Source organism: Phoxinus phoxinus (genome assembly GCF_949152265.1).
Source record: "Phoxinus phoxinus genome assembly, chromosome: 3".
NCBI lineage: Eukaryota > Metazoa > Chordata > Actinopteri > Cypriniformes > Leuciscidae > Phoxinus > Phoxinus phoxinus.
In genome coordinates, this window is record NC_136878.1 from 24,721,835 (window position 1) to 24,745,938 (window position 24,104).

At 37.9% G+C, this 24,104-nt stretch overlaps 1 protein-coding gene and 1 long non-coding RNA gene across 3 annotated transcripts in view; one reads left to right on the plus strand and one right to left on the minus strand.

Moving 5' to 3' along the window:
- The window catches only part of fras1 (Fraser extracellular matrix complex subunit 1), a 120,384-nt gene that overhangs the window by 79,490 nt on the left and 16,790 nt on the right, over nt 1-24,104 (plus strand). Inside the window, exons 26-48 of one of the 2 annotated variants that reach the window (XM_079607018.1) lie at nt 185-325; nt 1,304-1,574; nt 2,705-2,789; nt 4,770-5,090; nt 8,848-9,007; nt 9,145-9,320; nt 10,200-10,316; nt 11,990-12,104; nt 12,517-12,654; nt 13,337-13,369; nt 14,875-15,006; nt 15,489-15,617; nt 15,722-15,969; nt 16,064-16,215; nt 17,051-17,213; nt 17,294-17,426; nt 17,951-18,135; nt 18,873-19,029; nt 19,504-19,767; nt 20,893-21,081; nt 21,291-21,410; nt 21,508-21,687; nt 23,022-23,146. In XM_079607018.1, the coding sequence (XP_079463144.1) occupies nt 185-325; nt 1,304-1,574; nt 2,705-2,789; nt 4,770-5,090; nt 8,848-9,007; nt 9,145-9,320; nt 10,200-10,316; nt 11,990-12,104; nt 12,517-12,654; nt 13,337-13,369; nt 14,875-15,006; nt 15,489-15,617; nt 15,722-15,969; nt 16,064-16,215; nt 17,051-17,213; nt 17,294-17,426; nt 17,951-18,135; nt 18,873-19,029; nt 19,504-19,767; nt 20,893-21,081; nt 21,291-21,410; nt 21,508-21,687; nt 23,022-23,146 (3,734 nt within the window). The remainder of the gene's footprint in view (nt 1-184; nt 326-1,303; nt 1,575-2,704; nt 2,790-4,769; nt 5,091-8,847; nt 9,008-9,144; nt 9,321-10,199; nt 10,317-11,989; nt 12,105-12,516; nt 12,655-13,336; nt 13,370-14,874; nt 15,007-15,488; nt 15,618-15,721; nt 15,970-16,063; nt 16,216-17,050; nt 17,214-17,293; nt 17,427-17,950; nt 18,136-18,872; nt 19,030-19,503; nt 19,768-20,892; nt 21,082-21,290; nt 21,411-21,507; nt 21,688-23,021; nt 23,147-24,104) is intronic. The other variant, XM_079607019.1, reaches the window with a different exon arrangement.
- On the minus strand, nt 19,575-23,064 carry LOC306995430. The gene is made up of 4 exons (XR_013796850.1): nt 22,938-23,064; nt 20,871-20,921; nt 20,568-20,594; nt 19,575-19,691 (listed from the first exon to the last, which is right to left on the minus strand). It is a non-coding gene; the product is annotated as an uncharacterized lncRNA (long non-coding RNA).

Here is a 24,104-nt window from a genome sequence, read left to right on the forward strand (position 1 = left end):
TGTTAAGTCAATGCAAAGACGCGTTAGACGCGTTTTACGCGCGTAACGCGTCTTTGCATTGACTTAACATTGAAATGACTCGCGCCTGACGCGCTATTCGCGTCCGGTGTGAACGCACCATAACGCAGTTCCCTCTCGTGTCCTACCTGAGTCTAATGACAGATTGTTTACTGTTATTTCCCAGCATGCTCAGCTGGTTGCTTGGAGTGCGTGAGTGCAGGTGAGTGTCACGTCTGTGCTGAGAGTTCCTTCCTGAAGGGTGGTCGATGCATCCCGGATTGTGGTCATGGATACTACGCTGACCGAAAAACAAGAGCCTGCCATGGTAACCTGGAATTTCCGCTTTACATATCATATATTTCTACAGACCAAAATAAATATTTATACTTGGATATACATAATCGGTGCAGGGCTTTTAGTATGTACACATTTACAATAAAAGGTTCTATAGAGAGCCTTAAAGGGTTCTGACAGGCACTATATAGAGCCTTTAGAGGTTCCCATGGGATCATTTTATGGATTTAGTTTTAATTAACTATTTTTCTTTTTATTCTTTTTTTAGGGATGCAGCGATATTACATTTTTGGCAGATACCGATAACCGATTATTCTTTATATTTAAAAGCAGATAACCAATATATTGGCCAATAAATCTAAATAAGAGTTTTTATATTATTTTTGAGAGCCTGATTACAAAAACTAAAGTCTCACCGTTAAAATCCATGTCCCAAGCACACAATTATAATGAAGTTCTCATTATACTTTTATGTAGCCTATCTGACAGACTTGCATGTTAACTGTACTTTTTTTTTTGTTCCTTTTTTTTTAAGTGATTCCAATCATATTTCAAGCATTTCAAAACCATCATGGTGAACAGTGAGCATCTGAAGCTCTTCTGAAGTGTTTATCGACTTTTATTGGGCCGATAACGATAACATTAAAAATTAAAATCAAAATTTCATAACATACTTTATGACTAGAAAAAATTGAAATAACCCATTAAACATGAAAGTATTATGCAATCATTTAAGACATTTCGCATTATATAGAGCCTTTTTGAAATAAAGAATTCTTAAAAAATGAATCAAGAGACCTAGGATTCTATATAGAACACCATTGAACCTTTTTTTCTGAGAGTAAGAGTAAATATTATATTTCCTTATATTATATTTTACATTCGTCTATTTGAAATATATTTAGTTTTATGTTTTTATTGAGCTTTTGTGGTTAATATTCAAAGAAATTCTGTATGCTTTTATGTCTGTAAGAGTATTTGACCATCCCATCCACTTTTGTTTCTACAGCAAACAGCCGCGCTCCATCTCTTTATATCAATGGCTCTCTACTGGTTCCTATTGGTGGAGTTAAGCCTCTGGATCCAGCTCTCCTGTCAATTAAGGATCCAGATAGCCAATCAGAGAGCATGCTGCTCCAGCTCCTTCAACCGCCTAGTAACGGCCACCTCGTGGTCCTGGAGAATGACAGAGACAGAGCACTGGGCAGAGATGATATTTTCACCTTTACTCAGCTCAAACGTAGAGCTGTGCGCTTCATTCATCATAAAGAGCAGACCAAGTGAGTGTGTGTGTAACATGGAGTGGCAGAATTAATTCTGGGTCATTTCCCCAGGATATTTGTTTCTACATTGAGAAGTCATTAGAAACATATAATTCATAAGCAGTACAAGTATCATTAAAAGCATTACTGTGTATCATGCTGTCTCATGAGTGAATGTGTGTGTCTTCAGTATTTATCAACTAGATAATTTATGGAAGTCTAAAAAGTCATATTGTTTATAGTTCATGTAAGAGATTACCGGTACATTTCTCATCTCCTGAAATATCACTTTAGTTGACGATTCTGTTCTTCATTCCTGCGGGATGTGGCCCATTTCTGCTTAGATAGACATATTTTAGATATTTGATGTATACACCAAAATATCCAGAGAGATGCTGCAGGAGTAAAACAACTTTGTTTTAAGGCGAGCGGGTGTCGAGTGTGTGTGTTTTGGGGGATGGACTAATTCCGAGTAGTGTGCGCAGTCATTAGCTTTAATTACCTCGGTGAAGTTGCTGAGGCATTTGACAAGACACACACACACACCCCACAGTGACCATAAGCCGCAGCATTTCTGTTGATCACGTGTGGAAGTCAGATTGACTGCTGACCTTCAATTTTCTCTCAACTTTCTCATAGTTTATATCTTTAATGGCTCCTCTCACTCCCTTCAGCTCTGTGATTTAATTAACAAGTGATCTGTGTGCCCTCACACTTTCACTCCTATTTGATTCATTATCCCTATTTTCACAATGTATCCCTTTTTCAGTCTTTATCATTTCTCTTTAAAAGCTACTCAGGCTTTTTCTCATTTTCATCTCTGCCGTTTGTTTCCCTGCGTCTTGCTTCTCTGGGTTGCTTTTGTCCACTTTATACACAAACACACGTTTGTTTTTCTGTCACAATGTGAAATAAAAACTATTACATCCCATTGAATAATGAGCTAATCATTTTCATTAAGACATTATTTGGTCCAGTATGGTTATGTCAATAGTATGACATTATTTCATATGTTTACCAAGCTGTTTTCTTTGTGTGGACTGTTAGCTGGTCCCTACAATATAGATGATTTTTGGTTTTATAGCTAAATGTAAGCAAACCCTGACTCACCAATATTATTTATGTCCTTGAATCTGCTTGTTTCTCAGAAGTGGGCAGTTCATGTTAAGGGCAGCAGATCCTCAGCTGTTCTCTCAGCCTCAGACTGTTTCTGTGCAGGCGCTGTCCCAGCAGGTACACACACACACATTTTGATGTCCTTTTCTTCACAGCCTTTCATCATTCTCGTCACTCACATATATATGACACTCTCTAAAGATGCATTCTCACATCTTTAGAGAGTATGTGATATTTGCGTACCTGTGGTTTCAGGTGTGCCTATTTTTTTTTTCTAAATTTAGAATTTTTTTGTCCACCCCTTTTCCCATGCGCATGGCCAATATACAGCTTATCTGCCAGGCCTATTATTCTGCCGATATTTAGCATTTTCCCTGATTAACAAAACCCTGGAGTGAATACCGGTATGTTCTGTTTTTGTTTTTATCAACTATTATGTAAAATAATAACACATTTTTATTTTATTACATTTAGCACAGCATTTCAGAATTGGTGTGTACAACCTATTTGTTTTATTATTTCACACATTTTTAGAATAATAATAAACTCATTCAAACCAACTACATGTAGTGCCCAATAAAATGAACAAATTATATCTTATTATTTTATATTTTAGCCTATTTAAAGGGGTCAGTCTTTGCCTTGGTTACAGCTCTGCATATTCTGGGCATGTTCTCAACCAACTTCATGAAGTATTCAGCTTTGTAAAGAGATTCATATTTAGGTACAATTTGTCTACAAAACTATTTTAAGCATTTAAACACATTTTAAGATCAATCGTTTTTTAAGATCATGAAAAATATGAATTATTCCAAGAGCATCCAAACTTTTACTGATACATATAAAGGACAGATCGTTTTTCTCAACAAATATGTTTATAACAGCATTCCATTCCTACAGTCGCCATATTGCGTGAGCGACCACCTCTGTCTTATACAGTCTCTGCTTACACCCATAGTCCACATCCTTAACATAGATTGACTGCCCATTATCCTCACTCTGAGGAGAGCATTATAGCTCACAGTGAGCCAGCATCTCTTCCCTCTCTCTCTATCTCTCTCGCTTTCATTCCTGTAGCATTTTGTTACACTTTATACTGTAGATAAAGCCTCCAGAGAACTGCCTGTCTCACTGACCTCCACCAGCCAACACACACACACACACACACACACACACACACACACACACACACACACACACACACACACACACACACACACACACACACACACACACACACACACACACACACACACACACACACACACACAGAAACCTGAGCTCCCCAACAGAAATCTAATGGATGTCATTGCAACAAATAACACCCAAAATACATTCCTGCCCCTCATGGAGTGATAACAGCAGCCCAAGAAGTCAGAGCACTTCTTTCCGTTGAGTGAGGCAGTATCTCAAAGTAGAGAGAGAGAGAGAATCTATTCCTTAGAGAAAGAGAGTAAAAAAATGCAATAATCCCTCCCTGGGGGAAAAGATTGTCTTTTGCAAATAAACCATTTGCTCTTGTCTTCCCTGTGTGGTGGTAAACAAATGTGCCCTGATTTTCTCCACATCTCTGTGCAACTGCAACCTAATGAATCTTCATTAGTGTAAATTGCTTTACACAAAAAGTATATTGTTAACAAAATGCTTTGGTGCTCATTTGGACAACACTAATTCAAATCGTGCCTGCAACGTTTGTCATCTCTTTTATTTGCCTCATGATAGACAAAGTGATGTTGGATCCTGGCAGGGACCTTGAACACAAATACAGAGCGATATCCAATATTGTCCATTTGTGTCTGTGTTAGTCCCATTTTGACCTCAAATGCACAGAAATCAGCCTTCTGTTTCCCTCATTTTCATGCATCTTGTCTTTCATTTGAGCAACTCTAGTCAAGCACTGATAGAATTATCATCTCTGCGTGCCTAAATTCACAAAATAAAACTGGGAAAATACGTAGATGGAAAAAGAATACAGAATAAGGGGATTGGGGCGCCAATATTAAATTGTGAAATCTTAAATATTTGACTGATAAGATTGTCTGTTTCACTGAAACTGAGTTTGAATATAATATGAATGTTATTTCACCCCTTCCACAGCCACCCAGTGTGATCACCAACCAAATCCTGTACATTAACACTGGCGAAACAGCCGTCATCAGCAGGTCCATCCTTCACATCAGTGACCTTGATAACCCACAAGACGTTTTCATCACGGTTCTGGATCCACCTCAACATGGTCACCTGACACACGTGCATGGTGATGTGCAAGTAACCAATTTTAAACTGGAAGACCTGGATCTTGAGCAGCTGCAGTATGTACATGATGGTTCAGAAGGAGACCAGGACAGACTTCTGCTGCAGGTCAATGATGGACACAGCTACCAGAACATCCTGTTTCACATCAGCATTGCTCCAAAGGTACGGACATGACTGCTTTTACTCTTAAAAAGATTTGCTAAGTGACAGACAGTTCACCTGATCAAAAAGTATTCTTCATAAAACGTTTTTTTTTATCATACTTTTGTGCAGTGCTATTCTGCTTATCATGTAGTTTTATATCCTTTGAAACGGCATGTCCTCTGCTTTTATTTTATTTTCAGCTGAATGTGTTTAATTTCTACATTTTTCTGTAATTGGAAGTTTTTTTTAATCATTGTAAATGTGCTGATTATAACTAATAACTCAATACTTTATAATTATTTATAGGCCTTTCAATGTGTCATGTTCTTTCAAGTAAGTGTAAAAAAAAAAACAGCAGGCCATCAGCTCTTCTACATTTTGGACTAAGACCAAGGTTTTATTTGGCTAATTATAGATTCCTGCACTCACCTGAATGATTGAACCTCAGGCTACCGCTGCGTAATGTCTTGATTTATGTGTTTCATGTCCACAATCATTCAAGACTCAAGAGCACACTGAAAAAAATTAACATCACTGGATAGGCCTAAATAACATTTTTCTGTTTTATTTTTTATAGGGCTGCCCTCAACTAAAGATTTTACTAGTCGACTGGTAGTCATTCATTTAAGTGATTAATCAACTAATTAAAAAGTAGACCCTTTTAAAAAAATATATTTGTGAAAAAATCAGTTTCGAATGACGTATTACTCTTATCTGTATGACCAAAATTTGAGTATTTTGAGTTATTTCTGCTGTGGTTAGGAAAAAATGCAAGTGATCGTGCCAGTGTTGTGCCGTATTTCGACTGCCTGCCAAATTATACCCCCCTCGTTGATGTGGATACCTGATTGCCTAATCTTAACCCCACCCCTAATCCTCACCCCTCCACCACAACTAATCCTAAACCTATCAATACTAGGGGGGTAATAATTTGGTGGGAGTCAGACTTTGGCACAACATCGGCGCCTCCATGTCATGCAACGCGCTATACTTTAGCTTCCACACTGTGCACAAACACTTGGATAAGCACCTAACAATAATGTATATTTATCTAGTTTAACGTTAGAGCAAGCGGCCATGTTGCTACTACTTACATGATTCAAATGATAAGCCATATTTGAGGGTGATGGATGATAGGCGAACATTTGGATTTCCTGCCGGATATACTGTAATTACCACAAGGGCCTGCCGTTAACGATCTGTCCCTCATGAACTGCGAGACTTAACCACAAGGTTTTTTTTCTCCTGCAACTAACCGACTCAATTTTTGGTTGACTAAGCCTCTTCTAGTTGACTAACAATTAGTTGAATATTAGGGGGCAGTGCTAGTTTTTTAACTGGAGTCTGGGTAATTCCAAGGAGGTAGTGTTTGTGGTAGGGGTCTTAAGACTCATTTTCATTTGAGATATTAATTCACTATTTTCAACACATCTCAATCTGATTTTCAACACATCTCAATCTGATATTATTACAGTTTCTATAGACTGGTCAGAGATCATGCAATTATTGTTTTCCTATTGTCAGTCCTAGTTTTATATTAGTAGAAATTAATAGACAAATCTGTTTTTATTTTCAAAAGTTTAATATTTTAGTAATATGATAATATAAAAGCCAGTTGTTTCATTTTGGAACAACATTTCATTTTATATTAAATCTATAAATAAGTCTTTATACATGCCTTCAGCCTGAGATGCTGGGAAAAGCTCCGTCTTTCCTGTGACCCTACATAGGACGAGAGGGAGATGGATGGGTCTTTGTACTTAAAAAGATTTAGCTGCCATTATAATTTAAGATGAGGATCACTTGCAAGGGGATCCTGTTTTGGGTTTGAAAATAAATTGGGTAAGCTAGAAACTGCTCATTAAGGTAACAGTTGTAGGTTATCACTTTTTACAGTCTACTGTTGGTGTCTGTTTGTGATCACATAGGGTTCTACTACTAATAATTAATAATAATATTTTTTATTTATATAGCGTCTTCCCAACACCCAAGGTCGCTTTACAAAGATAGGTCTAAGGAACAGAACCAAATAAACATCAACAACAAAGTACAATACACATAGTACCAAGGGCTGAAAAGTAATATACAGAGGTTGCAACTACTTTGCTCTTTACCTCACAGGATTATATTTAAACATTAAGGTACTAGTATGTACCCTAGATATGGCACAAATATGACGTAGGGACAATTTAGCAAAAATACAATTCTGACAGTGCAAGCACATTGAGACACAGGATCAATTCTGTGATATAGACTACTGTGCGTAAAGTGCTTTTCATGACAGGGTAAACACCACTATCTCATGCCTCTCTCCCACTATACATACATACTCATCACCACCCCCCTGAAATGGCTTCTTTCTGACTATTTGACATGCCCTCAGCCTGCTGATGTCTAGACAGATAGCAGCACTTTGTTTGCTCTTTTCAATCTCTGTTCCCCCTTCCATACACAGTTATCCACACATCTCTCAGTAGTGTCATCCGATTACACCTGCCTTGTTCCCTGCTGCAACCTCTTATCTCCCATCCTAAGCAGCTTTTGACAAATGGAAGCCCTATTTCAGGGTAAACACTCTGTTTTCTGATCAATAGCACATCATTTTTACTGGTAAGATCGCAGCAAGTTATATTGGGCAGAATCGCACGAAGGCCTCATCAAGGTCTTTTGCAATCACATAAGTGTCATTGAGTGGAAAGTTCAAATTACATCCACAACACAAGGCGCTAAGAGACAAAGTCACTGATCTCTCTGCAATGAAGACAAAAAGGATAAATGAGGAAGCTGACTTTCAATTAGCCTTTTGAAGAGAAGTTCTTTGGCATTTGCAGTACCTGATGCATGCAATTGGTCACAATGGTGAATGATCCTTGGTTTAATGTAGTCTGGAGACCTCAAACACATGCACTATCCACACTTTGATCTCTAAATCGAGAGAAAGTTAGAGAATGAAAGAAAGTCTTTGCTGGTATCAACTTCACTGTAGAAGATGTTTTGTCTGGGATTTTTTTTTTTTCGTTTTGATGTGTAACATCAAAATTAATTGGTTGTATTCTTGTGTTATGTAATACGAAAGAATCGACAGTAGTTTACACAAGCAAAAGTCATCTTTAAGGGTCATATCAGGTAGAAATACACTACATGAAATACAGCAAAAATCTCAATTAAGGGAGAGTCTATGAGCGAACTCTTCCGTGAAAACCTTGCCTTATAAATCCATCCCGCTCTCAGAGAGGTGATCAGGATCAGCAGGAAGGTGGTGGAAGGGTGCCAATGTGTTTCCTTTGTGAATCAGAGCTTTCATCTCTCCACGTCCTTGAAAGTCTTTGATTATCTGTGAAGCAGATGATCTTATTCACCACAATGAGCTCCTCGGCTAGTGTTGGGATGTTCAGAGCTCACTCAGGATCTAAAGATTCCTGGCATAGGAAGTGTAGCCTTGATGTTTCTCAATGTAAAATGGAAGGATCTTTCTGAAGGATCATGTAACACTGATGACTGGAATAATGGATGCTGAAAATTCAGCTTTGCCATCACATGAATCTAATACATTTTAAGAAAACAGTTGTTTTAAATTGTTATATTATCTCACAACATTACTGTTTTACTGTATTTTTTATCAAATAAATGCAGCCTTCGTGAACTTATGAGATTTCTTTCAAAAACATTTGAACAGTAGTGTATAAACTATTACTTTATCATAAGGTACTTTACATGCTGTTGTTATAAGCTGAAATAAGCATACCATTAATGGTGCATTATGGCTTCTCTTTAGGTTATATTGACTCCTCACCTGCGTTCAGTGCCCAAGACCTGGGTGAGGGAGGGAGGAATGGTGCAGCTGTCTAAAAAGTGTCTCAATGCTCAGTTCCAAGGAGCCAGTGACTCTGAAATCCTGTACACTATTTATTCTGAGAGTGGACAGCCCAAACACGGTATCAACATCATCATCATCATTATCTGACTCCAGAATTCCTTACTCTATTTATGTCTGTCTTTCTTTCTGAACTCAATTCAGTGTCGTGCACTACAGTAAAATGCTTCTTTCTAAAGGACACTTGTGTGTGTCTAGGAGTGATCGTGCTGGTGTCTATGCCCGCCGATGGTCCTGTGGAAGCATGGCAGTCTTTCCCAGATGGTCAGGACACCACACCCACCAGCTCATTTACACAGCAAGATGTTAATGAAGGAACTGTCTGGTACAGACACTATGGTTCTGGAACACAGAGAGACACTTTTCAGTTTCAGGTGAGACACACTGCGCAATAAATGTAACCCAAGGCATATACTGTCAGTTCAGCAAGAATTTGTTGACAAATTAGCCTTGTAATAATTAAAAAAGAATCAAATAAAAAAAACTACCAACCTTTGGTACCTTTTTTTTTCTTTCTCTCTCACATACACAAAATCAGACTTGTAGATCAGCGTATCTCCTGTTACAAGTGATGCAAAAAGCGAACACAAACCTCTTAGGAAGATAAACACATTGTTCCCGTCTCTCGCACTATTTTCTCCATTTTACTTCAGTTCTGCTTTACACTCTTAGGCCAATTTGTCCACCTGTCCTACTTCTCCTTCACTAGCCTCACTGCATTACTTCGGTATAAATGAGCTAATTTGTCTTCAAATCCAGTTTCAAATCAGTGTAAGCAGCATTAAAGGACATTCAATCACAGTTAATTCATCAGCTTAAACCCCTAATGACTCTTGACACAACAGTGTTTTTGTCCTCCTGCAGAAAATTGCTTTCCCGTCTTGTTTGTTCTTTTCTCTTCTCGTCTTGCCTGAGGCTGCGCCCGGTGCCACAGACTTCATTAAATAAGATTTGAGTTTTAATGGTTCGACACGGTTTAATTTATGTCCTCAGTGGTGTTTGTGTGAGCATGAAGTGTTTTTTCAACCTATTTGTCTGGTGTCTGCTCAAGATTTTTGAGCAGACACCCCCACCCCCACACCCCCATTTTTTTTTTTTTTTTTTTCAATTCAACAAAATTTATTTTGGTCCACACAGACAATTTTTTCATGATAATTAAATAATGAATAAATTCTAGTGGAAACGCACATGCGCACTGTGGTATTTGTTTAGTTCATAAATGTGTGTTCATGCGTGGGTGCTTTTGTTGACAGGTTTCAAGTGAGGTTTATCCAGAGACTCTGAGTGATAAGCAGACCTTCACTATAGGAGTGATGCCTCAAAGCCCCGGCATGCCTCAGATCTCACCTGGAGCCGACCTGCAGATTACTGTAAGATTCAAACAGCAGGACATGAAAAAACTAAATGATTCTCTGTCTAGTTAAAATTCAGTGAATCCAGACTTTGAAACTGCTTCTTTTTTTTCTTTTTCTAACCTATATTTCTGTATTATTTTTTCACTTAAAACACCTTGCCAGTTAAATGTAGAGAAAAGCTTAAAGGAACACTTCACCTCTGGAAAGATGAATGTGTATTTAAAATGGGTCATTTATGTAGAAGAAATGTGAAATTATTTTTGAATTTGGAGCCTTCTAGACTGAGAAAAGACAGAAAATGTATTTTTGGCTTATGGGGATGAAAGACAACAACTCCCAGAATGCACTTGCTTCGCTGCCCTAGGAGGCCACGCCTACCGGTAAGAGATCGAAGTAAACAACAAGGCTATGCTACTAGTGAGTCTCCGTGAGTCTGCCCAGTATTTTGATGTCGCCCAAAATGTCCAGGATTCGGCTTTTGCGTTCTTCAGTCGCCATTCCTCATGTTTACTGTGACGAGCAGGAACGAGACTGACGGCCGCGGAGAACGATGCGAGCCCGGTGGCGTGATTACTGATGAGTGGCGCCGGCGCCTGTGAGACGCACCGGTCTCGTATCTCTCACGGAGGAGCGGGAATTTTCCTAGCAATGTTAAAACGCACATCAAACGATCACTTGTTTAGCGTTCATGTAAACACTACATTCAGATTCACCAATCGGAATGAATTCAGTTAGATTGAAACAAAAGGTGTGCATGTAAACTATGAATGCGACTGCAGAAAGCAAAAGCCGAATCCTGGACATCACGATCTCGACGGCCGGACATGTCCGGGAAAAAGAGGATGGTCACCGCTACTACTCAACTTTCTCCACAGAATAAGAAACTGTTTGCTTAGCTTCCAAATAAAGAATGGCTGACACTATATGTACATTCTGTGAGTGAGATCCCTCTATGGGCGGGTTGAAAACATGCGGAACAGCGCCTTCTACTGGATAAATGATGAGCTAGTGTTTGTAGTCTTACCCTTATTCAAAGAAATTTGACTTCCTGCTTTTTATGACGCAAATTGACGATTTTTGCGTCATAAAAAGCAGGAAGTGGAACACTTAAATCCTTATTTCTCCCATCTCAGGGGAAAATAAGGGAATAAACCATGACCATTCGAAAATATGACTGGGTTTCTAAAGATACAAAGTCTAATGCAAATGGGTGAAGTGTTCCTTTAAGGTCAATATGATTTTTTCCTTTTGGCCAAAAAATGTATACTTCTATTTAGCAAGGACACATTAAATTGATCAAAATTGACTGTAAAAACTTGCACATTGTTACCAAAAAAATGTCAAATAAATGCTGTTCTTTTGAACGTTCTTTTAATCAAAGAATCATGGGGGGAAAATGCATCACAAAACATTTCTATATTTATAATAATAAGAAATGTTTCTTGACCACTAAATCAGCATAATATAATGATTTCTGAATGATCATGTGACACTGAAGACTGGAGTAATGACTGCTGAAAAATTTGCATGAATAAATTACATTTTAAATGTAATAGAATATGGTTTTAGTTGTAATATTATTGAATAAATATAAAATAAATGCAAGCATTTTTGGTAAGCATATGACAATTGACAGCAAACATGGTCTTGATCAGTGTAGATGTTTTTGGCTGTGTGTGTGTGTGCAGGCACTAGAAGATCGCGTGACTGTGATATCTCCCTCTGCTCTCTCCTTCACTGACTCTGAGACGCCCAGCGACAAGCTTGTCTACAACATCACCAAAGCACTCACCTCTGGCCATGGTAACTAAACCTCTATTATTGTCATAGGGGTGAGGGGAAGGACACTCATAGGCATAAGGGAAGCCTGATAGTTTTGTTTTGTTCTCCTTTTTGTACCATTAAATAAAGAGTACATGATTTCAAAGGCGGAACTTGCCAAGGGTACGCTAATTGTGAGAAGCATATCCTTTCATGGATTAGATGTTTTTTCTGGATTAAATAACAATTATTAATAGAATGGTCATGAACCTTCTCTTACGTTTAAAAAAAATGGTGGATTGTGATGCACCCAAATGGCTTAGGTCATTGATATTAATTCAGTTTTGCATATATATTCTTTATCCCACAATCTCTCTTTCATTATTCATCCTGAGCATATAATATTGGTTTGTTATATTAATATGAATATGATGATGCCACTCTCCTCTTTCAGGTGCGCTGGAGCACAAGGACAGACCTTACCATCATGTGCGCCTCTTCACCCAGACTGATGTAGACAGTGGCAAAATTATCTACAGACCCCCACAAGCACCGTCCCACCTTCAGGAGCTTTATCAGTACTCATTTACAGGTTAGTTGTTGTTTTTTGTAGTACCAAATCAGTATATTAGGATGATTTATGAAGGATCATGTGACAAGTTAAGACTGGAGTGAATATTCACAGGAATAAATTACATTTAAGAAGTCTAATAAAAAAAAAAAAAAACTGTAATATTTTACAATATTACTATTTTTTTATTGTATTTCTTTATCAAATATATGCAGCTTTGTTGATAATAAGAGACTAAACATTTGAATATGTTTAGTGTATATCAGTGTAATAGGTTTTAATACAACTCAAATTAGTTAATTTACAGTTCTGTTATTCATTCAACTAGAAAATTGATTCCCAAAACAGTTTTATTTGGAGAGTTTTTTTTTTTTTTTTTACAGTGCTCTATGAATGTAACAATAGTAGCATGCAATACTAGAATGACACGCTCATTAATTTGAAATGCGTATAGTTTGTATGGGAAGTTAATTAGCAAATGTGTCAGCGCACTTTTTATTTATTATGACTCTGATGCTAATCGGCGCTTCTGAGCAGTCAAACCCAACGGCTGAGGCATTGTTAGCGATGCATTTGTCGTAAAACTCGCCTCTTCAGCATAACCTTTTAAATATGAAATAATCTCTCACCCTGCTTGCTAATTACTGTGATTTGTTAGCAGTTGTTTGTGAAAGTAACGACTAACAATCTTTCATTCCTACAGGTCTACCAGAGTCAGTGAGCCTTCATTTCACAGGTATATTATCACTTTTGACCTCTGTAACCCCCTTGTGACTCTGACTTTTTCTCACTTTCCTTACAAGCTTCCAGCAGACCCAGAATTCATTTCTTCCTCTCAAATGCCATGTACAGATCCCTCTGTGCCTCTGATCCCACATTCCCTGGTGTGTTGCTGTTATTTATTTATGGGACCTTCTCTCCCCTAAGAGGGAGTATAATTCCCTCTCTCTTTCTGATGTCCATCCATACGCTTTATTCCGCCTGACAGGCGAATGCGATTGTGCATCCATCTTCTTCTCACAGCGCACATGAATCAGAGCTGTGACTTCTCATATGCCCTTCTATGTCTGGATGGAAACAGGGCACTGTAGGGCAGACAAACTCCTTTTAGAGCTGTTAGTAATAGAGTGAAATGGATGGCGAGTAACACTAGACTGGAGAACAGCAGTGTCTGGAGTCGATGCTGAAAGAACTTTTTAGTCCTCTCTTATACATGTATTCTTAAGTGAAGGAAAACATCAAACATTGTCAGAAAACATAGAGACTCTTGGCTCAGCAGTGGATTTCTGTTTATATCCACAGTTTAAATTCAAATATTCTGTTCGCATTTTCTTCTTCTTCTTCTTTCATTGTTCTGACAGGATCAAGGTCTTTGTTTTGTCTCATTTGCATTGTAAGTATGTAAATTGTGACTGTGGTTTGGGAAACGGCTTCATCGCGTCTAGCCTTACAAAAAATTTCCACCAGCCTACCATAGTAACTACTAGTTTTAGTTTACTTCAAAATCATAATAAATTAATATAAGTAATTCTTTTTTGACGACAATAGTGGTTAAAACCAAATCAGCACTGTTCTATTGTAGTAACTGTATTACATAACAACAATACAACTTCCATTTTCTCTTTAGGGAAATTTAAAAGCACTGTGCAGTTGTTTTGACACCCAAACCGTGTTTTGTTTGCAGTCAGATGCACACACAATCACAAAAACAATTGGAAAGGCAAGGCAGCTATAAATAATTACTGTACAAAGTTGCATGAAAGACAATACTAACCACAATTCAATATGCAAATATAACAATTTAATCATCTCTGCCACTTACATTTGTAATGCAGTGTAAAGTCTTAAAAACCTTAAAATTATTCTATTTCTCATTTAAACCATAATGTTTACAAAAACAAAAAAACTGAACTAAATGTATAGTCACATTTGACATAGTTCACCGAATTTTCGTGATTGGGAATTTCGTGTGAGGGCTTAAGATTTACCTTCTTAAACATTTGGCAAGTTGGTCACACGGATTCAAAAGTGGAGGCAGATGAACGCGAGCCTGTAGGGGCAGTTTTTACTCTAATATTCACACATGCAACACGACTGATTTCTTTTTCTCTTTTCTGTCTGATTCATCCTCCCTGTGTCTGTTGCATTCATTCATCTGAAGTGCAGAAGACAGAACTGGGTTGAAGGTCAACAGTGTTTTTGTGCATGATTCACTTATTCTGAGTCGCTCTCTTATTTCAGTGTCTGATGGAGAGCACACCACTCCAGAGATGGACTTTGCTATTCTGCTGTTGGCCAATCATCAGCAGCCGCCAGTCTTTCAGATTCTGGATCCGGTGCTGGAGGTCAGCCTTGGCGGCAGGGCACCAGTGGGTAAGGAAACGAGTATTGCAACAAAGTAATTACAGTGAATGAATAAGTATTTTAAAGGTCCAGTCAGTATGTTTTTTTCCTCATTAAAAAGTTTTACACCTCATTAAAGTTTTGAACTGAATAGCTCCTTTGAGAAACGTTTCAAATCATGTTCACATGAGACTCCAGTCACATCAGAAGCCTAATAAAAGCTTTTTCATTTTTCATGGGGCGGGTCACCTCATGGGGGCCACCATTTAGAGATCACATGATTAGTAGAGAACTAAAAAAAAATTGTTGTTGGACACTTTTATGTTTTTTTTTTGTTTTTTTTTTGCGAATAGCACATTTCTACACTAGTAATGACACTGGTAACTGAAAACTTTTCCTTTCGCATGAGGCTACATCCACACCACTAGATGTCAGTAAAACGTCAGTTAGCACAATATTAACATAAGATTTGCCCCTTTTTATCTTACTGGGCTTGTTTCCATGTCGTGTAGGTGTACGACAGTTAGCGGTGACAGATGCTGACACGGCCGCTGAAGAGCTGGAGTTTGAGCTGGTGGAGGGGCCGCTACATGGGACCCTCCTGAGAGTCGACCTTGGCTCGCAGGTCCAGATGGTCAATGGTAGGTGCAGCATTTTTGGTTCTCACAAGTGTGTGCTTCTTTATTGTACTTTTTGGCTTCAGTTTCGTTAGTTTATTTATCAAAATATATCTCCTCCACCTCAGGAGACACCTTTATCTCCAGTGACGTCACCAGGAACGTTCTGCAGTATGAGCATGCCGGTCTCACCACCGAGGAGGACTCCATGACCTTCTCTGTGATGGATGGAATCTCACTGACCTCCATCACAGTGCAGGTCTTGGTGTCTGAGGTCAAAGGTGATGCTCCCAAACGTGACCCGAAGGCCTTGCTATCCATGGAGGTGGCGGAGAAGAGCAGCGCCATCATTAGGCGTTCACATTTAGCTTATATGGTGAGGAATGGCATGTTCTTACAATGACTAAAGATAAAAGTTAAAATTGGTAGTTTCCAGGATGCATAAAAAGCGTTTTGTCAATGCCTTTTAGGATGATGAATCTCCAGATGAGAGAATTGTTGTGCAGTTAGTTTCTGTGCCAATGTATGGGATCCTCACCAAAAACAAGGTTGAAACAGACCATGAGGAACTTAATGAATATTCATCCTTTACAATGGAGGACATCAACAACCACAAAATCAGGTAAATGCCCTGCATTCATGTTATTGTAGTATCATTAAGATTATAGTTTTATTAATATTTTAAATCAGTTTTTTAAATATATATTTCATTTTAATCTAAAAGTTTTAGCAAGTTGGTCTTGTTTTCTTTAGACATTTTCATTTACGTTTTCTAAATGTGAAAATGAAAATGCAAAAATAAAATCATTTAAAGTTTATTTTTCAATATTTTATTTTATTTCAGTTAAGAGTTTACTTTATTTAAAGTATCAAAGGTTTTCTTTATGGTTGAGTTAGTTTGAGTTAACTATAACCCTGCCTATGTATGTATTTTATATTCTTAGCAGCTGTTACTCTCATATATTTTACGATAATTGAATTTAGATAGTATTAGTATTTGCTCTCATTTTTACCATAATTTTACTGCATATTCATGTTGTTTTGAATATGTGGCCTGATCTTTTTATCAATGTGTTTTTCAGATCATTACCAGTATTAATGTATCATTCTTAGTTCTGCTATGTTAATAATAGACTCCATAAATGAGGCATGTAAAATGTTTGGCGAGCTGAAGTGCTTGGGGCAGCTCAACATGCATGTCAACACAAGCTGCTTTAATTGCTTTAAATTGTTGAGGCCCGCTGAGAAATTATAAAATATAAACAATTCTCTCAGGCGATTATGTCTTTGCCCATATTTGACTGTTATCCTCTGGTGGTTCGCTTTTTAAACAGATGGAACATTTAACTTATGTTTTCAGCAATTTTTCAAGACAGTTTAATGTGTCCCAGCTCTCTTTCTTTCAGAATTTGAAGAAGGTTGAAAATAATGAGATTTTTCTTCTTCTTTTCAAATAGGTATGTTACTTCCTTTGAAACGGGTAACCAGCCTGTCACTGACATTTTTCACTTCGTTGTCTATGATGGTGAGAACAATCGTCTGGAAAACCAGATGTTCACTATCACCATCACCTCTACCCAGAGGCAGCCACCTGTAGTCACTGTCCGCAGCGGCATTAAGGTGAGCATAGTTCTCACTTTAATTTAAGATCTGGTTCTTTCAGCATTTTTTAAACTCTTTATGGTGTTTTCTATGGACAGGTCCAGGAAGGAGGGAGAGTCCAGCTCTCAGCCAATCACATCATTGCATCAGACCCAGACACGCCCAGAAAGGACCTGATGGTGTGGCTGATCAGCCCACCCAAGTACGGCTACATTGAGAACACAAAGCAAGGTGAATCACTCAGCGCTGTCTCCATGTGTAATATATAACCTAGCATTATATGTTAGTTTCCTTTTCTGAGTCACTCGGGGTGAATTTTTTATATTTTTTTCAGTTGCTGATGGTGTAATTTTATTCAGGAGCAGAGCACTTATTTGGTGTGATAGAGATTTGTAGATGTGGGAAATTCAGATTAAAGCAGTGATCTTTATTCAGGCTTTCTGTTTGAGGAAGGAAGATGAAAGGAGGTGCCGATCATGGTGGAACATAAACACCCAACGACAGTTGTACAAAATATGTTTTTCAAAAGAAAAACAAATGTTTTTCACTCAAAACGCAAAAGCAAACTCTGATTTCTGCTTTGATGTATCTACTTTCATTTTCATGATTTTGGGTTTGTTTTTGTTCCTCGCAGCCATTAATTCTTAAATATTAGCGATTTCTTATCTGGCAACTGACAGTCACTCTCTGTTTTGTCTAGAAAGTCACTTTGTTGTTGTTTTTGTTCCATGATCAATTACTTACTTTGTGTCCAGCTTTGATCGGTGGATCTCGCGCGATCAGCCCTGAGGTCCCCTTCTCTATAGAAGACCTCACTTCAGACCATATCTTCTACGTCCAAAACATCCGCCAAGCCAGCATCCGCCAGGATGTCTTCAGCTTCTACATCAGTGATGGATCAAGTCAAACCGAGGCTTTTGATGTCACCATAGACATCCAGGTATATTTGAAACACAAAAGTATACTTCAGGTTTTACATGTACGCTTAGCATATTGCTGAATGTGTAGCCTTTCAAAGTTTACTCTATTTGATAGTGTGCACGAACACAGGCGGTTGACACGTGCACTAGAAAGTTTAATCTTCTCCAATGTCTGCGCTATTTCTCCCCAGAAGTTATGACAGAAAACGAATTCTTTGATCTCTCTTAATCCCCTCACACAGGCACTCATCAACACGTCTATTGTTATTGTCTCCAGAAGTTTTTTGTTGTTACTTATTTAACTGTGAAGTAATGGCCCAGGCCAGTTTTGCTACCTTGTGGACAAACTAATGTACGAACTGGGTATACAGATGATGTGCGATTCGAACAATTGGGCTGTGCAGTGTGCACATATGTACACATATAGCGTGTATATGCTGATGACATTATTTACGTGATGTTTTTATACAAATGATTATTTGATGCGCACTGTGTGCATACACTAGTGCACGCATAAAAACAGAATAATAATTTGAGTTTAAGACTGCACGGTGTTTCTTTGATGAATATTTTACGGAATGTATTTTCAGAATCCATTTTGCTATTACTTTAAAAGACATACTGGTTCGTTGGTTTGACTTAATTTAGCCCCCGCTTATAAACTCTCACTGAGACGCAGATTCAAAGCTTTCTTTCCTCTCTCTCTCTCCTGACTTGTCAGGTTTGTATATAAGATGTTATTTGATGTTGTTTATAGCACACCAAGGAGGACAGAGTACCAATTATCTCAGTAAACAGCATCCAAGTGGAGGAGAACTCCGGTGTTGTCATCACTAACTCCTCCCTAAATGTGCTGGACCAGGACACCCCTGAGAATGAGCTTCTCCTCACCATCATCCAGAAGCCTTCATATGGTCAGTGCCTCTCTTCCTTTCTCTATTTCTCTTCATATTCTCACTCCATTCCCTAGTCTGTCGCTCATTCATGGCCATCCTTCAGCAAACATCCATTATTTGTCACATTTCCGCTCTGTCCTGCTCCTGTGTGGCTGATTGATGTTCTTGTCATTGTGCTTCTGACTAGAGAACCGATGGAAAGGCCACGACCCACAGGGCTTTATTGGTTAAACTTTTATGGATGCATGTCAAAGCAGTTTTATTAGGAGTCGCAAAGAAGGAATGGACCCGACAGAACTGAAATAGTCAGTGTCAGTGTTATGACAGCAGTGCAGCTATACAAAAAATGACATAGAGCGACCATTAGAGGTCAAGTGAACATTTATTTGAAAATGTGTGTTTATGCGGTGTTTGATGGAAAAAAATGAGAAGGAACGTAGCATTAATGTCCTTTTCTTTGCAATGTTTATCTGTGTGTTTGTGTCTCCATAGGGAAGCTTCGCAGAAGGCAGTTTTACTCTCAACCTTTAGAGAACGGCAGGATTCTTCAGCAGGGATCCACCTTCACCTACCAGGATGTTCTAGACGAGCTGCTGGTCTACACCCCTGACGGACGTGGCTCTGGGAGCGATGAGATCCAGTTTTCAGTAACAGACGGCATGTACACAGAGATGGGCCGTCTTGAGTTCAGCATGGATATTAGGAAGAGAGAAGGCCCTAGAGTCACAATCAACAGAGGACTACAGATCGCAGCAGGTCAAGATACACTACATTACAGTGTCCTTGCACACTTCCCAAGCAGGATATTGATTGATTAGGATGCTTATTTTTAGTAGTCCTCATAATAGTGTAATTTAGTACAGAATTAATTTTCAAATTCTAACTCCACTTTCTAAAATGAGTGTAAAAATAGACTCGCCACATGGAGAGAAAGTGCTGACATCACTTCTTCCTAGCATACAGTAATCTGTAAAAAAAAAATATATATATATATATATATATATATATATATATTTGAAGCTATACTAAAAATATTGCTGTCCCCTATACTGCCCAACCCCTCACCATGAGCATATCTTCTATTAGTATTATTTCAAATGGTCTGTACTTAATATTGAATAATGAAAAAATACATACAGTATATTTAAATCATTTACATTATTCATTGCTTTTGCCCAGAGCATCTTAAACAAAGCAATTCAAGAAGGCGCCAGTCATATTAGTTTTTGTTGGAAAAAATAATTATTCTCTCTTTTTTTTGAATGATGAAAAACTGTTTTATTGAAGAATTAAAACACAATGAAAATTGCATGTGTTCTTTTTGTTTTCACTGCTTTGTTGAATAATAAAAAGTTATACTCTTCATTAAAAAATAACTTTTTGTCAGTAGGTTCACAATTGTTTGATTTTCTTTATGATTTTGTTACAAAAATATTTTAATTTTAGGAAATACATTTTAAATTATCCAATATAATTATCAATTAATGACAAACTGATTCCACTTTCCAGAAGCAATATTTGGGGAGTAGTACAGCTAGAAATTATCTTTCACTCACTGTCATATAATTTCTGGATTTATTCATCTGTGGAACACAAAAAGAGATGGATGAGAAGCACATAAAAGTCACATAAAATATGCACATAAAAAGTTTTCTGAAGCCATACAACAGCTTTGTGTGAAGACCAGACCGAAATTATGCCATTATGCAATTTTAATCTCCCTCTTCCAGACTAGAACTAGAAAAACACCCCACACTCTACGAACCACTCATTATGATGCACCAATTGAAACACTTCATATTATGTTAGACTGAGTTGATGTTAATTAATAACTTAAATACCGGTGTCATTTCTCTTACCGTTGCTCATTCCTCCCGGCAGGTTCCTCATCTAAGATCACAGAGCAGCATCTGAAAGGAACGGACATAGATTCAGATAATCTTAAGCTGCGGTTCACCCTCACTAAAGACCTGAGCGTGGGATCCCTGCTGCTGAATACAGGCACAAACAAGAATCAGATATCTGTCAAAGGGCCTGTCACCAGCTTCACCCAGGATGACATCAACAAAGGTTTTTCCTACATTGCTATCTCTCCCCCTCCCCCTCTCTCTCTCTCTCTCTCTCTCTCTCTCTCTCTCTCTCTCTCTCTCTCTATATATATATATATATATATATATATATATATATATATATATATATATATATCATACATAATCATCCATAGGGAAATTCTATTCAGAGATGTTTTTTCTCATGTGGTTTTGCACCTCGTCTGTTAGGACATGTGGAATACATTCATGAAAAGGGAGAAAGTGGAGGGAGCTTCTCTTTCAAGTTCAACCTGGAAGATCCCGAGGGAAACAGAGTCATTGACCAGTCTTTCTTCATTAGTGTTCTGGGTGAGCCAAGAATTTATTTTGGGACATTGAAAGGTGCATGTTCAGGAATGTTAGAAGAAAGTTATTTTGAAACGTCCCCGTCTCTTTTTTCTCTCAGAGGACAGACTTCCTCCCACAGTGGTGGTTAATAAGGGTTTGGTTTTGGATGAGAACACCTTGAAGAAGATCACAACACTGCAGCTCTCCTCTACAGATCAGGACAGTGAACCCGATGAACTTATTTATCGAATCACCAAACAGCCCCAGCTCGGCCATCTAGAACATTCCAGCAAACCAGGTACACAGAAACGGACAAATATACTCCATACTTCAGTTGTGGCAGTGACTAACCAAAAGTGTTAGAACTAATTCATTTTCAAAACAGTAGCTCAGCTTTCAAAATAATGTGGATTTTCCAGTAACAAGCTACTTTGTCCAACAAGTAGCAGTGTAGCATAACAAAATTGTACACCTCTATTAAATGTCATATTAGAAGAATTATCCCTGAGCAAGCTAAGGAAATAATTACGCTTGTCAAAAATGTCCACTATCTCATTTCTAGTGCTGAATAGATGTAGTATAGCGAAATGTGTAATGCCCATGTAATTCATTCTAGTGAATGCTGTTCAGACAGTTCATTTGAAACAACTGATAGAAAACATTAATGACATGTTTGCTGCAATATTATCAGGGAAAATGATTCTCAGGTCGGTAGTACTATCCACCGTCAGACAAGGATTTAAACGGTTATTATATATATATATTTTACTGGGGCTTGTGTCCTAGTAAAACGGTCTAGTGATGCCCTTGGTTCTACATAAAAAAGACTTAAGTAGCTTCAATTCAGTTATGTCCTTTTATTTATAGCTTGTGGTGTAGCTTGCTACTTTTCAAAAGAGTAGTTTAATTGAATTATGGATAGCTTGTAGCTTGGCAGTCTACCGTTTGAAAGTAGCTTCCTAAAGCTATTTATTATTTATTATTTTTATGCCTTAAGAGGGCCATTTAGTTGATCCGGGGGGGGGGGGGGGGGGGGGGGGGGGGGTTATAATGGTGGTGGATGAGTTTACATTATTATTTGATATGTACTAGACTACATACACATACCTCTACCCATTCACAAATACACATACTAGAGCATCATTGTTATTCCTGTCTCTATCAAAGATTTAATCTGAACAGCCTGAGAGATCATAATATAAATGTATAGTCTGTAGTCCTAGTACGGTATGGACTGTTCAGCAGAGCAGTACAGAGCAGTTTATAAAAGCTGGCCACATCTGCCAGAAAATGTTTATAAATTGCATGGAAGATATATAGTATGTTTCGTATCTAAACATCGTGTTCAAATAAAGACGGATAACTCATTAGATGGGATCGAGCCTATAGATCTCTATCAGGGTGTCATGGGTGAAGATCAGTTTTCTGATCCTGTCCTTCTCGGTGTTGCCCGGACTGCACTCAATGGGATTTCTGCTGTAGTGCATGTTTTATTCATCCATTTCAGTTGACCTGTGGGATATTTTTAATGGTGGCAATTGATCTTACATTATTATTTGATACCAAGTGCGGTATATGAAGTGGTGGGCTGCTGGTCACTGGAGAGTTTCGCACTGTTCGATCCTGTTGCAGGAACACGGATCAGCACGTTTACCCAGGCTGACCTGGCCTCCCGCAACATTCAGTATGTCCATACCAGTGAAGAAGAGACGCACTCCGATGACTTCACCTTCACCGTATCTGATGGAGGAAATGAGGTGCATGCACACACACTCACACACACAGGTTTTGTGTTTTATGAGGACTCTCCTCCATTGACATAATTGCTTTTTATACTGTACAAAGTTTACATTCTATCCCTTAAACCTAACCCTTAATGAAATCTTTCAGTTTTTTTACATTTTCAAAAAAGTAAAAGTCATTTTCATGTAAAAAATAAATTGCTATCCTTTGGTCCCCAAAATATAGGGAATATCAGGACCAAACACTCACATGTAGTGGGGTCTAAACGTGAGCAGAACACTTTGGGATTCTGAAAAATGTAAAACAAAGAAATGATATTTGTACAGACAGTCTGATGTTTGAGTGCTGGTCAGTGTTGTTAGTTACTGTTAACTAAAACTATCAAAAATATTGTTTTTGCTAATCAAAGAAAGTTGAAATATTTTGTTAAGTAAGCTAAAATGAAATACAATATAAATTAAGTATTTGATGAAAAAAGGAAACTTATTTGAAATAAAATAAGTTTAAGTTACTAAAGTAAAAAAAAAATGAAAATGAAAAAAACGAATTAAAATGATGAATAAATACTCAAATAATGCTGGGTGTTGCCATAAAAGAGGCTAGAACATTTTGAAATTCAACTTTTCACTCAAATTGTTGTGCTTATGATATAGTTTGGCATAAAAAAATTATATACACACACTCATCCTTCACGATAACTAACATGGATATAAACATGTTGTACATGCTCACCTTTCTCTTTCTATTTCTCATTGCACACATGCTGAGCACACTTCCTCCCACAGTAATCTCAACCCCCCCTCTCGCCTTTTCATACTCTCTCCCTTTCACCTCTTTTCTTTCCATTATAAACACATACACTCCCACACACACTAATTAGGGCCGAAAGAGCTTGAATAAACACAGGCTGCCTAGTGAGTGTCTGAAAGAGATTAACATACCGGAGCATTCAAGTTATCCCACAATAGGGTC